The 11891-nt window shown below is 51.6% G+C and overlaps 3 protein-coding genes across 3 annotated transcripts; 2 read left to right on the forward strand and 1 right to left on the reverse strand.

The window, feature by feature from the left end:
• Positions 1 to 3139: 3139 nt before the first annotated feature.
• Positions 3140 to 6066, forward strand: CONPUDRAFT_81996 (IF-2B-domain-containing protein). Its single transcript, XM_007769638.1, has 7 exons — positions 3140 to 4031; positions 4085 to 4264; positions 4323 to 4542; positions 4600 to 4866; positions 4923 to 5547; positions 5611 to 5831; positions 5891 to 6066. Exons 1-5 carry the CDS (start codon positions 3258 to 3260, stop codon positions 5129 to 5131), a joined length of 1650 nt encoding a protein of 549 aa, XP_007767828.1. The 5' UTR covers positions 3140 to 3257; the 3' UTR covers positions 5132 to 5547; positions 5611 to 5831; positions 5891 to 6066.
• Positions 6067 to 6214: 148 nt separating this feature from the next.
• Positions 6215 to 8827, forward strand: CONPUDRAFT_165109 (uncharacterized protein; the record flags this gene model as incomplete). The annotated part of the gene is made up of 3 exons (XM_007769973.1): positions 6215 to 6528; positions 6596 to 7052; positions 7123 to 8827. The coding sequence occupies 3 exons, from the start codon at positions 6215 to 6217 to the stop codon at positions 8239 to 8241; spliced, it is 1890 nt and encodes a 629-aa protein (XP_007768163.1). The 3' UTR covers positions 8242 to 8827.
• Positions 8828 to 9277: 450 nt separating this feature from the next.
• On the reverse strand, positions 9278 to 11620 carry CONPUDRAFT_81999 (uncharacterized protein; the record flags this gene model as incomplete). The annotated part of the gene is made up of 2 exons (XM_007769641.1): positions 9278 to 11380; positions 11438 to 11620. Coding segments are annotated over 2 exons (2003 nt in total), but the record flags the coding sequence as incomplete, so codon positions are not given.
• Positions 11621 to 11891: the final 271 nt, after the last annotated feature.

Below are 11891 nucleotides of genomic sequence, written 5' to 3' on the forward strand. Positions count from 1 at the left end.
CTGCGGGGAAGACACCCATAAGCTGCTCGTAAGGCTTGAACGGTTGTCCAATCTTGAATTCGATCTCCATGGTGTCCATTTCCTCGAAGTCGGCTGCAAACGGAGCGAAGTGGTACGGGTAGAACCATTGCCATGAGGGCGTCTGAGAACGCTGGATTAGTGTACGAACAGTCAAGCAACTAAACTGACCCACCCCTTGATAGTAATAGTGCAGAACCCAAGCAAGACCCTCCACATAGTGAGTCGCCAGTCTAGCAGGGAATTGTGAGCTCTCCAAAGTAAGCTATTAGTAATAAAGAGATGTACTTTCTTCGGAATTCGGTGTCAGTTGTGGGCACACCAAACTTCTGCTGGTAGTATCGATCCCTGTAGCCAGGTTCCCATAACCTGGACAGACCCATCAGTATCACCTGGGACCTCGCTAATCTCGTAACGACTTACCGCACGCTATCAGCTTGCTCTACAGATCCATCCGGCCTGACGGTCAGCGCTAAAGGATCGTTCTCTTCGGTACTATCTTCACCATCGCCGTCTTCAATGGCAGCGTCTTCCTCCTCAACTTCATCTACCTTGCGCTTGGTGCCAGCAACAGGGCTACTTGGTACCTCAGCATCTTTGTCAGGCAGCGCATCGGGCGCATTGCCAAGGCCGGGAATTTCTACATCCACATCGTCCACTACATCTTGGGACTGCTGAGATGCAGGCTCCATAACCCCTTCAGTTTGCATTGGGCTAGCAGGGGCTTCGGCTGCAGCGGGAGGAGGTCGCACTGGCTCTGCACCATACATCTCAGCTCTGAGCATCTCCGCTGCGCTAAGGTTCGCCATGCGGATTGCTGCGCGGTTGGCAACAACATCTCGGTTGGACCCCGAGAGTGCGAGGGCAGCTGCTCCCATGTTTTGCGATGACGTGCTCATGGGCCCTCCGAGGCCGATGGAGTCCGCCTTCGCGGCGAAGTCCTGCATTTGGGGCTTTGCAGGTAAAGATGAGGGGCCAGAGGTAAGGTTTATTGAGGCAGAAGGACCAGAAGACATGTTACGAATCTCAGAACGAGACCCATTCTCAAGCTTGCGTCGCTTTGTCTCCTTGTCCTGCCTTTCCTCAGCTAAAGGAGATCAAACGTGAGTAAGATTACCTTGTTCCAGATTTGTTGAAATGTACATACTTTCCTTCCTTCTCTTGAAAATGTCTGACTCTCTCCGAGCAAGACCTTCCAAGATAATCTGCGCACGAGACATAACCAACCGCCCATGATCTGTCACATATCCGCCCATTCTTGACAATTCGTCCTTCCATATCCTCAGCAGAGTGTCAATGGCACCTTCCCGAATCTCTAAACTCGGGAGATGAGGAAGGAAATCATTGCCAACAAAGAAGATGAGAAAGATCCAGTCATCAAGGGCTTGTTCAAAGTTGAACGGGAAGGTAGCCGATGATACGTTCAGCTCAACCTCAAGATATTCACGCAGAATGGATACGTCAAGGAAGATGAAAGGTTTCTTCTCCGGGGGGCTAGTGGCTACTTTCTTCGGTGCACTCGGATCCTTGGGCTCTTTGAGTGCTGTGCACTGCGCAGCATAATGACCCTCTTCGCCGCAGGCCCTGCACTTGTTGTTCTTGTCTTGTGAGAAGACGTCCTCACGTAGAACGCGGAAGTTTGGCTCATGAGTAGCAAGGGCAAGCATGATCAGATCCGCATCCTAAGATACTTGGCGTTAGTATACAATAAACTGACTATGTAACGACATACCAATCCATAGATAACATGTTTGGTGTTGGGGTCATGGCCGGGATTCGTACGTTGCCTCCGAATGAAATCCATGATTTTGTGTTCTCCCTCACCTGGAACGCTGGCATCCGAGATGATGACTTGGAGCTTCGCAGGGTCAGGTTGAGATTTATGAACCAAGACGCTGCGAGAACTTACACCTTTCCAACCAGGATCAGAATTAAGCTTTTTCACCACCCAGTACCGTAACGACGCAGCAAGCAACGCCATAAATGGTGTCCCGGGTGTGATAGCGTTTGAGTCCCAAGCTACCTTATTCTTCTCCTCGTCGCTGATGGTTTTGCCCATTGCTATTATAAGGTCAGTATAAGGCTTGGACAAAGAGGAAACCACATACCTTCCCACTCAGCTACAGCAAGTTTGTGCGCTTCCGCTTTATCTTTTGCTTCCTGGGAAGAGCGGAACCGACGTGAGCGTTGTTGATTCATCTTCGCACGGGGAGCCACACCATCTGTGCAGGAATTAGAATAAACTGTTGCAGTAAGAAAGGACCAGGAGAAACATACCAATAGCCATGAACAACAGCTTCCTTGGCCTGATCATATTCACAACACGCTCAGTGTATTCAAAAACTTCCAACATCATGTCTTCCTCAGTTTCGGGGGCAGGCTACTGGCGTAGTGAGTCTTTGCCACAAAAGCTATGTAAAATGGGTACGACCAACCTTGCCCTCTGGATGGGTACACGGGTGGACCTGTAAGAATCAGTAAGTGAAGTTGGAAATGGAACACAACAGGAATGGACATACAATTCCGTTCATATCAAGGTAGAGGCTGTCGAACTCGCAGCCATTTGGGTTGGGGAGCGAAGTGTCAACAGGAATGGTGACAGTCCTGCCCAAGTCATCGACATCGTCTCTGACTTCATCTTCAACAACAGACTGGACTTGAAGAAAAATCATTGTGTTAGCTGAGATGCATAGACAGTCAGAATTAGTACGCACCAATTTTCGGGTACTTCTTGCTAAGCCAACGGAAAAGAGCAGGAACACCCTGTTACAGAAGGCATACATTGAGAAAGCTAATAAGAAGTGTCGAAAGCAAGCACTCACCATGATAACCAGGCGTAGACGTGAGCACTAGCCTCTGACTGTACAGGTGATGGTTGGAGTGAGACCACAAACAGTGGGTGTTACCTTGCTAGTCCTGGACGACGACACAGCTGTGAAGACGCGAGACTTGTTCTGACTGAAGCGGTGCCTACGGAGCGCATAATGATGTAAAACGTCTCACGATCCTTCGCGGGGCAGATTTGTGACTCGAATGATATGATCAATCTAGTATGCAATACTATATGTACGGTGAACCAGTCCACAACTTCGAACTTGTCGAACCACTCCTCTTGAGTACATGTCCATCTCGCCCCTAGCTTTCACATTTATCTCTCTTCGAGCCAATCTCAATCTGCCAGTTTTCCTTAACCTCTCATTACTCGAGCATACTACGCTATCAACTTCACATCACAGCCGATGACGAACGCGACCGAGACTCAGACTCAGACGAGTACCCAGTTGCCGGCCGTGGCTACCGGCGTCGCCCAGCCCCTTACAGATTCATCTCCATCTACCTCGCTGAACAATGATAGATCTTCTCGCGAGATGTCTAAGGCGGAACAGAAGGCTGATCCTTCCTCATCCTCGCCCACCGCCCCGAAACCCCAGCGCGAGATGACCAAAGCCGAACGTCGGGAACTTCAAGAAAAGCAAAGGGCTGAAAAGGCAGCCCTTAAAGGTCAGCCAGTGACAATTTCCATACCATCGAATCAACAACCATCTGCCACGGCCTCGGCGGCTGGTCCTTCCACCGAAAACAATGCCAGTGGATCTGCTGCAAAAACGAAGCAACAGAAAGAGATGACAAAGGCGGAGCGTCGAGAGCTTCAGGAGCGTCAGCGTGCTGCTAAAGCTGCGGCTAAAACTCAACCTGGCCCATCGGGCGCCGCTCAGTCCCAAACTGCCGCACCAAGGAATGTTCCTCCATCCCCGTCGCCTGCTGTCCAGCAGCATCCTCGCTCTGGTGCTGGCGGCACGCACCGTAAGTTAGAAGCCGCCCGTCCTGATGGACTGGGCGGCGCAGACGCTCGCGGCCTTCGCATATTCTCCCATTTTGGTACTCCGAAACCTCCTCCAACGACTAAAGGCGATATCCATCCCGCAATCGTTCGTCTGGGACTTCAGTTCGCTGAATTCAAGATTACCGGTGCCAATGCCCGGTGTATCGCCACTTTGATGGCCTTCAAGACCGTATGTCTTCCTCCCATCCATGCTAAGGGTAGTATGTTCATGTCAATGCCAAGGTCATACAAGATTATGTCACACCTCCGAATAATACGCTTTCCCGGCACTTGATGACGCATCTATCGCCACAAATTTCGCATCTTGTCGCAGCAAGACCGATGTCAGTGACGATGGGCAATGCCATCCGGCAGCTCAAGTTAGAAATCAGCGGCTCCGATATCGATCTGCCCGAGCAAGATGTACGCTCGCATTTATGCCTTAGTATATATATATCTGTTTACTAAACTCTTCATTCAGGCCAAGAATGCGCTTTGTCAAAAGATTGACAATTATGTCCGCGAGCGCATAATCTTTGCTGACCAAGTTATCCAAGAAACTGCGGGCAGTAAGATCAAAGATGGCGACGTCATTCTCACTTACGCTCGATCATCAGTCGTTGAGAAAGTGCTATTGCGTGCTTGGGAAGACGGCAAGCAGTTTTCAGTCATTGTAGCGGATTCGAGACCCATGCTTGAAGGTCAGTTGGTACTCCGCCTACAATAGTTGATCACTTTCTCTAATTTCAGTTTGCCAGGCAAGAAGCTTCTACGCGTCCTCAGTAAAGTTGGAATCCCTTGCACTTATCTTCTCCTGCCTGCTATCGGGTCTGTGATTACCGAGGCATCGATGGTCATTGTCGGCGCACATGCTATTCACGCAAACGGTGCCGTTTTCTCGCGAGCTGGAACTGCCCTAGTGGCAATGATGGCCAAGCAGCACTCTGTTCCTGTCATGGTGTGCTGCGAGACATACAAATTTGCCGAGAGTGTGCAACTTGATAGTTTCATCAAGAACGAATTGGGTAAGAATTTTTCGGATTTTGACAGCTGAGCTAGTTCTGAGCCTATCTATTCTCAGCTCCAGCAGGCGACATCTTTGATGCCTTCCCTCGCTCGAGAGGTCAAGAAAAGCTGCAAACCACCGGCGGGCCAAATCTAGCTCTTCTCAATCCTCTTTATGACCTCACTCCCGCAAGTCGCATTACTGCCGTGGTCACGGAAGTTGGGGTTATCCCTCCTAGTTCTATCAGTTCAATACCTCTGGCTCTCGGCAGAACAACAATCTGAAGCGTCTTTGAAGCGGTCGAAAGGCTGCAATCAGCACCTAACGACACAGTTTACGTGGAGTTTGGGATTAATGGTTTGAGTGGAGCTATGATAGTTGTGTAGAGCCCGTGGTGTACTATGGTATATGGAGTACAATAGATATTATCGCAACACTCTAAGGCTGAGCATTCTAAAGATCTTTCTTGGACCCAACCGGTTCCGAGGTCGGAGGTTCTGATGTAATCTTGCGTTCTACCCACTCAAACGCGAAGTCCGTGGCATGCTCTACAGGACGATCGAAGAGGAAGGGCAGGATGGGAACGATAGCAAGGCCGGTGGCAGTTGGGCCCCAAGTCTTCATGCGAGGACTCTTTGAACCGGCGAAGGCTTTCTTGGCCTGACGGACGGCGGTATGAATGGTAAACGCGGGAAGCGCCCTATGTGACGAGAAGGAGGTATATAAATAATCTGATGGCCCCGAGAGGCACCAGAAGGCTCACATCGATGCAATAGACTGAAAAGCTGCACGTTTGACGGCCACGAGGCCCAGACGGGTGGGTTCTGAAAAGTTGGCTGTCTCTAGTGGGGAGGGGCCTTTGCGGCGTGCTTTGTAGGTCTCATAGCCGACATCGCCAGCTAGGTAAAGCCACGAGATACCGTAGGCTGCAGTGACCAATGCGGGGGGAACTACTGGGCGGAAAGCCTCGCCGATATCACTGGTCTACGAAGGTGCATGCATATGAGGGCGGCGACGATCGTGAGGTGACAATGGAAACCTACGTAGGCAATGTAACGAGTGGAAGCACGCAGTGCTGTCCTTAAGCGAGCACCGTATGCCAAGTAGCGGACGTCAGAGTCTGTCGAGTCGACATTCCGGTCTACGAGCTGGTCGGCTGTCTGTTTGACGGTGGACTCTAATTCGGAGGACATGGCAAGAAAGGAGGGACAATATCACGTGACTGGATGGCTTGTGGATGACTGGGTTGGGTGTCCGTTATGGTCTTGTTCTGTGTCTGTGACAGAACCAGTCAAGCCAGCCTCGAGCGCTGCGAGACCCCTCCGCGCTCCAGCTCGTATCCACTTTCGACGCAGCCATTTCTCACCATGGAGGACGGTCAAGCGAAGATATCTGCTTATTACTCCCTCGTCTTCCCCAACATCACTTTCTTCCTCCAGACGCTCGCCGTCACCATCGGCCGTCGCGCTATCCCCACCACCACGCCCTCCTCCTCTGCCGACACTCTCCAGACTCAAGTCGATGTCGACCTCGGACCTCTCAAGAGCGTCTCTAGGCTCCATGCCAAGATTGAGTACGAGGAAACTAGCCAACGCTTCGTTCTCGTCGTCATGGGCCGTAATGGCGCCTGGGTCGACGGTGTATGGTCTCCTAGCGGTTCTCGTGTCCCCCTCTCGCAGAGGTATGGCTTTGGCCCCGTCACATAATATGAAACGCCTAATAGGCCTTCTTTCCCCGTGTGTTTGTAGGTCACAGATCCAGATCGCGTCCCGAACATTCCACTTTGTCCTTCCCCCGCCCCCACCTCAGGAGCTTTCCCCCTCTCCCTCGTCGCCCTCGTCGCCCAGGCGTGCTCGTTCCCCGTCCGTCGATATTACCTCGGTCGATGTCACTGACATTTCTCCTCCCTCTTCCATTCCTCCTCATTCGCCGCCTCAGCTGCCTGTGGACAAGCCTCCGGTCAAGGCGGAGCCCAAGGTCGAGCCCAGGTCGCCTCCTCCCCAGGTGTCCAAGAAGCGCAAGAAGATGCATACAGAACTGCCACCTCCGCCCGCTGTTATGCCTCCAAAACCCCAGCTGACATATGCTCAGTTGTGCTATCGCGCTATCAAAGCCATGGGTGGGAAGGCAACATTACACGACATCTGTACATGGATGATCGACAACTACGATTGGTACCGGTATAACCAGGGCCAGGGTTGGGAGGTACGTTTACTCGTTGCCCTGCGCCACTGCTACTTTCGATGAAATACTGATTGCCGTGTTCAATTTTTAGAACTCGGTCCGACATAACCTGTCTTCTGGACGGGCGTTCAAGAAAATGGAGCGTTCGTCGGGCGAACGCGGGAAGGGTTTTTATTGGTCCGTCGATGAGCAATTCGAACATACATTTGAGGAGCAGGCCGAGGGGGCACCCAAGGTCAAGAAGGAGAAAGTGCCTCCTCTAGATCCCCCGCTCAAGCGAGCAGCCAAATCAGGCCCATTGCCGCCTCCATTGACGAACACGCCACTTCCTTTGAAGAGTCCGTTTTCGACCACTCCTCTTCCTCCTCCTGGCCAGGTTATTGTTAAACAAGAGCCGGCCGCTCCGCCTACCTTGGCCTCAGCTATGGCTGCTGCAGCTGCCTCCACATCAGTCGTGTTGGCATCTGTAACACCACCCGCCCCAGGCGCAACCGGTCCAGCAAATCCTGCAAACTCGGTATCGACAACAACTGCATCTACACCTACCCTGCAGCCCCTGCACTCCCCTCCCCCTCCCGCATCCACTCCCTCTCTTGCCCTGCCCGCCTCTGTCACTCTGCCCATTGTTGTCGGTCCACTTCCCCCGTCACATCCGCAGGCGCAAGCTTCGAATCCCCAGCCAATTGTACTTCACAATAATTCGCTTATTCTTTCGCCGGCTATATTCTCGCATCTTACCCCGGAGCAGCTGAAGGAGCTGGAGGCTCTCGGCGCCCAAAAGGCCCTTGAAATTTTGCAAGGTCATATCGTGCGTTATCTGAAGGAGAAGATGCGGAGTGGTCGGGGACGAGGGAGAGGGCGTCGAGGAGCTGCGGGAGGGGCTGCAGGAAGGGGAGGCAAGGGTGGGGGTGAGAGAGGAGATGGAAGGCTTAGCGAGGCTACGAACGATGGAAAGCAAGGTAGTCCCTTTACGAACGTCCCTTTACCTCCCAGGACGGACTCGACGGCACCAACGAAGTTTGCTTTGTCAGCCGGGAAGACTGGAGAGACATCAACCTCCGCGAATGCTTCAACAGCTGCAGCACTCGACGCTCCCCCCGCTCGCTCAGAATCACCTATTATTGTCGTCGATGATGACGATGACTTGGACATGCATTCGGCAAAGCGCCCGCGACTTGAAGGAGAGGGCGAGCCCCTCAGTATTGTCTAGCGATACTACAGTCTCGCTCCTCTTGCCGACCTCTGATCACCTGTTGAGACTCTTGGTTTATTGCGGATTAGGATGAAGATTCACCCCTTGACACGATTCAAACGACTCGCAACGACACGATACCTCGCTACACGTTGGCTCAGCACCATATTTATCCGTCAGATGGCGGCTTTTAGCTAGACAAGGCGACTACAAGGCTTCGTGACTTGGGCGATTCGGCTGGCCGTCACTACTTTTCTCGACGGACGGTTACACAGACTCTTATCGCATAGAGGGCTGCACAAATGGCGGCTGATGTCCTCCATGTCACGGTTCCTTGGGTTTCATATCGCCTCACATTTGTATCTTTATCACATCGGCCCACCTGCATCATTGCATGCAGCCTTGGCCTATCTAGTACATACTCGCATACATACGCACATACCATCTACTGTACACACGACGTAATGACGACCGACACACGCATAGATTGACGCGTTGTACAAGCTATAATTTCGCTGACATCAACACTGCTATCGCTTTGAAGTAGTGGCTGTTAGCATGTTCGAAGGCTAATTCGTTGGATGGATGGTATTATTATCTTGCCCTAAACCTAGTCCAGATAGCCTCGCGAAACGTGTCGCGGTGACCAAGCACGTTTCGCCAGCACAGAAGATGTTCAACAATATAGCCAAACTGCGCTATTAGATGAATGGACGGGCAGTGGCTCAGCGCTCAAGCTTGAGGAACGTTTGTTTGGAGCTCCTATAGCGGATTTTGATGAACGCTGGGGAAAGTTCCGAGCTTGAGACAACGAATCTGAATGGACTCGGTCGCGGAGTCTGAACAGGTTCATGATGCGAAGTTGGCGGTAATCCGCGGTTTCCTCTGCACACCACGAACGTCCACTCGAGAATATTGATTTAACATCCTGATTCGCTCGTTTGCACACTGTTTTCTGAAAGAGCTCTTGTTGGTGAGGATCCTATCCTCGTTTCCTTGGTCAGCCATGGTAAGACGTCTAGGAGAACCGAAAAAACATATGATTGCAACGAAAGTGAGTACCAGTATCCAGTACCAAAGCAATGAGCACGGCGTCCGAAAGGTATAATACTTATACATATGTAAGTGATCGATAGCTGTTCATCATACTAAAATAACGCAGGATGTATCCACCATTCGCCGAGGCGCCGCATGCTGTGAGGGGCGTCACCGGCTGCGCAGCACCCTAACACAGCACGCCCTCCTAGGCCACGTCTACCTATTCGCTATCTTCCCCTCTACCACCATTACCGTCTCCCCTCCACCTCCTCCCTCGTTCCGTTCAATCCACCCTCTCCCTACGTCCTCAAAACCAGCCTACCTCCCTGCGCTGGCCCGAAGGTAACGGGGCTGTTAGAAGGCCACCGTTTGCCCACGAAGCGCTGTGCAAAGTCGTCGAGGATGTGGTCCACAACTTGCACATTCTCTGCCTCATCGTGTTGCTGGCACAACCGGCGGGCATGCTTCAAAGCTCTGACGAGCCCATCGTGCGCTTCATCCCTCGTCACTGCGGCTTTGCGAGCATCTACAGCTCGAAGGATATTATGGAGCTCCAACCACATTTCGCGGACAACCTGGATGCAACTCGAATCATTAGCCCAATGCCACAGGGTACAACTAGGTGGACCTTCACGTACCGTTGGAGACTGCTGAGCTTGAAGGGCAGCCACGATCTCGTTGATCGAATGCACCCACACCTGGACCTGGGGTGCTAATGTTGGCACTTCGGAGGGCGACGTTGGGATTGTGACGGCCTCGAATCTGCCACCAGTGCTGTGGTGTCTGTTAGTCGGGCTGGGCTCGTTTCCTACTTCTCCATGCTGCTCGCCGTCGTCTTGAGGCCCGAATAGACTAGGTGCTGCACGAAGATCCTCGAGCGTCACCCGGCTACTGCTCGCATACGCGTTAGGCGCTGTGCGGGGCACAGCAACCTCTGCTCTGGCTATGTCCATGTTCCCAAGATCCCTCGTCAAGTCAATGAACTTTGTCTTCTTTGCCTCGTGCCCATCTTCATTGCACCTCTCCCTATCTTCCATCAATCTACGTTTCTGCCTCGGATGAGAGACTGCTGGCAAGCCTTGATCTGATGTGGCAGTGTCCTCATTCTCTATTCCCGAGGTCTTCCTCTGATCACGGAGGGCGCACTTTTGGGAATCACTTGGTTCTTCTAATGGCTTTTTGACAAAGGTGGTGTTCCCAACATCAGAGAACGGTGTGATTGACAGGTGCGGGTCCTCAGTGCTCTCTTCAAACCCACTGGCTTCACTTCCGGAACTGAAGCCATCCTCTGTGAGGAAGCCGGCAGTCTGTTTCCCTCCTGGTGTTCCTGGTGGGGAATTCTTGATAGGATGGTATGCCCCTTGTTTTCGTGCGAGTTTTGCCTTTGCCTTCCGCCCCGGTTTCGATACACCACCATGCCATCGGGTGGAGTGGGAAGCTACCAGCTTAGCCCGTATGCGCCTAAGAGATGTCGATGAAAAACGAGGATAAGTGAGTTGACCACGTGAGGTTGTGCTCTGGGACTTGTCCACGTGGTCCGAGTGAGTGTCCATAGCCAAGTCAAGAAATGGAGGTGGAGTCATAGCATGTGTGGCGAGATCCAAGTTCGGAGTTAGGGTGGCCATTTGCCTGCCTGAAGGAAATTCAGGCTCGACCAGTGATTCATTGGTAGAGTGTTCTGCCACAGTTGGTGATGGTGAGGGAATGTTAGGCATAGGTGATTGATGCTGAGAAGAGCTCGAATCAAGACGAGTAAATTGGGCAGGCCGGTCATGGAGGGCCTTCAGATGCCTCAGGGAGCTCTGAAGAGCAGCATTAGGTCTCCATGCAAAAGACTGCCTTGGTAGTGGTTTTGTTTGGGTGATTGAGCAGGTGGCACACATGTCTGTTTTTGCAATTTGAGAGGATATGCCAATACAATCTGAACACTGCCAGTTACCTTGATCATAGTGAAAGGTATCCTTATTGCTGTGTATTGTTTGTGGTTGAGGTGGAGAACATTGTACACCTGACCTTTGAAGACTATCTGCAGGCTGTTGACCAGCATCCACCAAATGATCTTGCTGTGCTGTGCCTATGCAAGCCGAGGTATTGTGGGTATCAGGGATGACTTGGACATCTGCAGAATATGAAGTCAATTGGTTGTCCTGATTTGATGCATGTTTTGGTCTCTCACTACTAGGTGGTGTATGCACACAACCGTGAGATGGCAAGCTCGGAACCTGTTCCAAATTGCTCTGGGAACCAGATTTATAGGCTTGGTGTTGGAGGCTTGTGAATGAATTGCGAATATGAAGCACATTATTCAAGACAGGCTTAAATAAAGTGTTGCTAGAGGTGCCAGAGTTACCAGCCATTGAGGATAGCTAGCACAAGACTGCAGAATGAATCTGGAAGTTTTTGTGTGGGGGAGGAAGTGGAGATGTGGGGAAGGGTTTCTTATATACAATCAGCTGAGATTGAATCTGAGTGTGAACTCTGTAATGTGCTTATTCATGGCTCTGTCATATGCATGAGTCATCTCTCTAGAATTCCGGAGTGTTTTTAGTCCGTGAGCCCGAGGAGTCTCAATCTCAGCTACAACATGATCTCTATCTAAGTAACTCGACAATTCTTAAAGTTTCAAGTTC

Source organism: Coniophora puteana, assembly GCF_000271625.1.
Source record: "Coniophora puteana RWD-64-598 SS2 unplaced genomic scaffold CONPUscaffold_5, whole genome shotgun sequence".
Classification (NCBI taxonomy): Eukaryota; Fungi; Basidiomycota; class Agaricomycetes; order Boletales; family Coniophoraceae; genus Coniophora; species Coniophora puteana.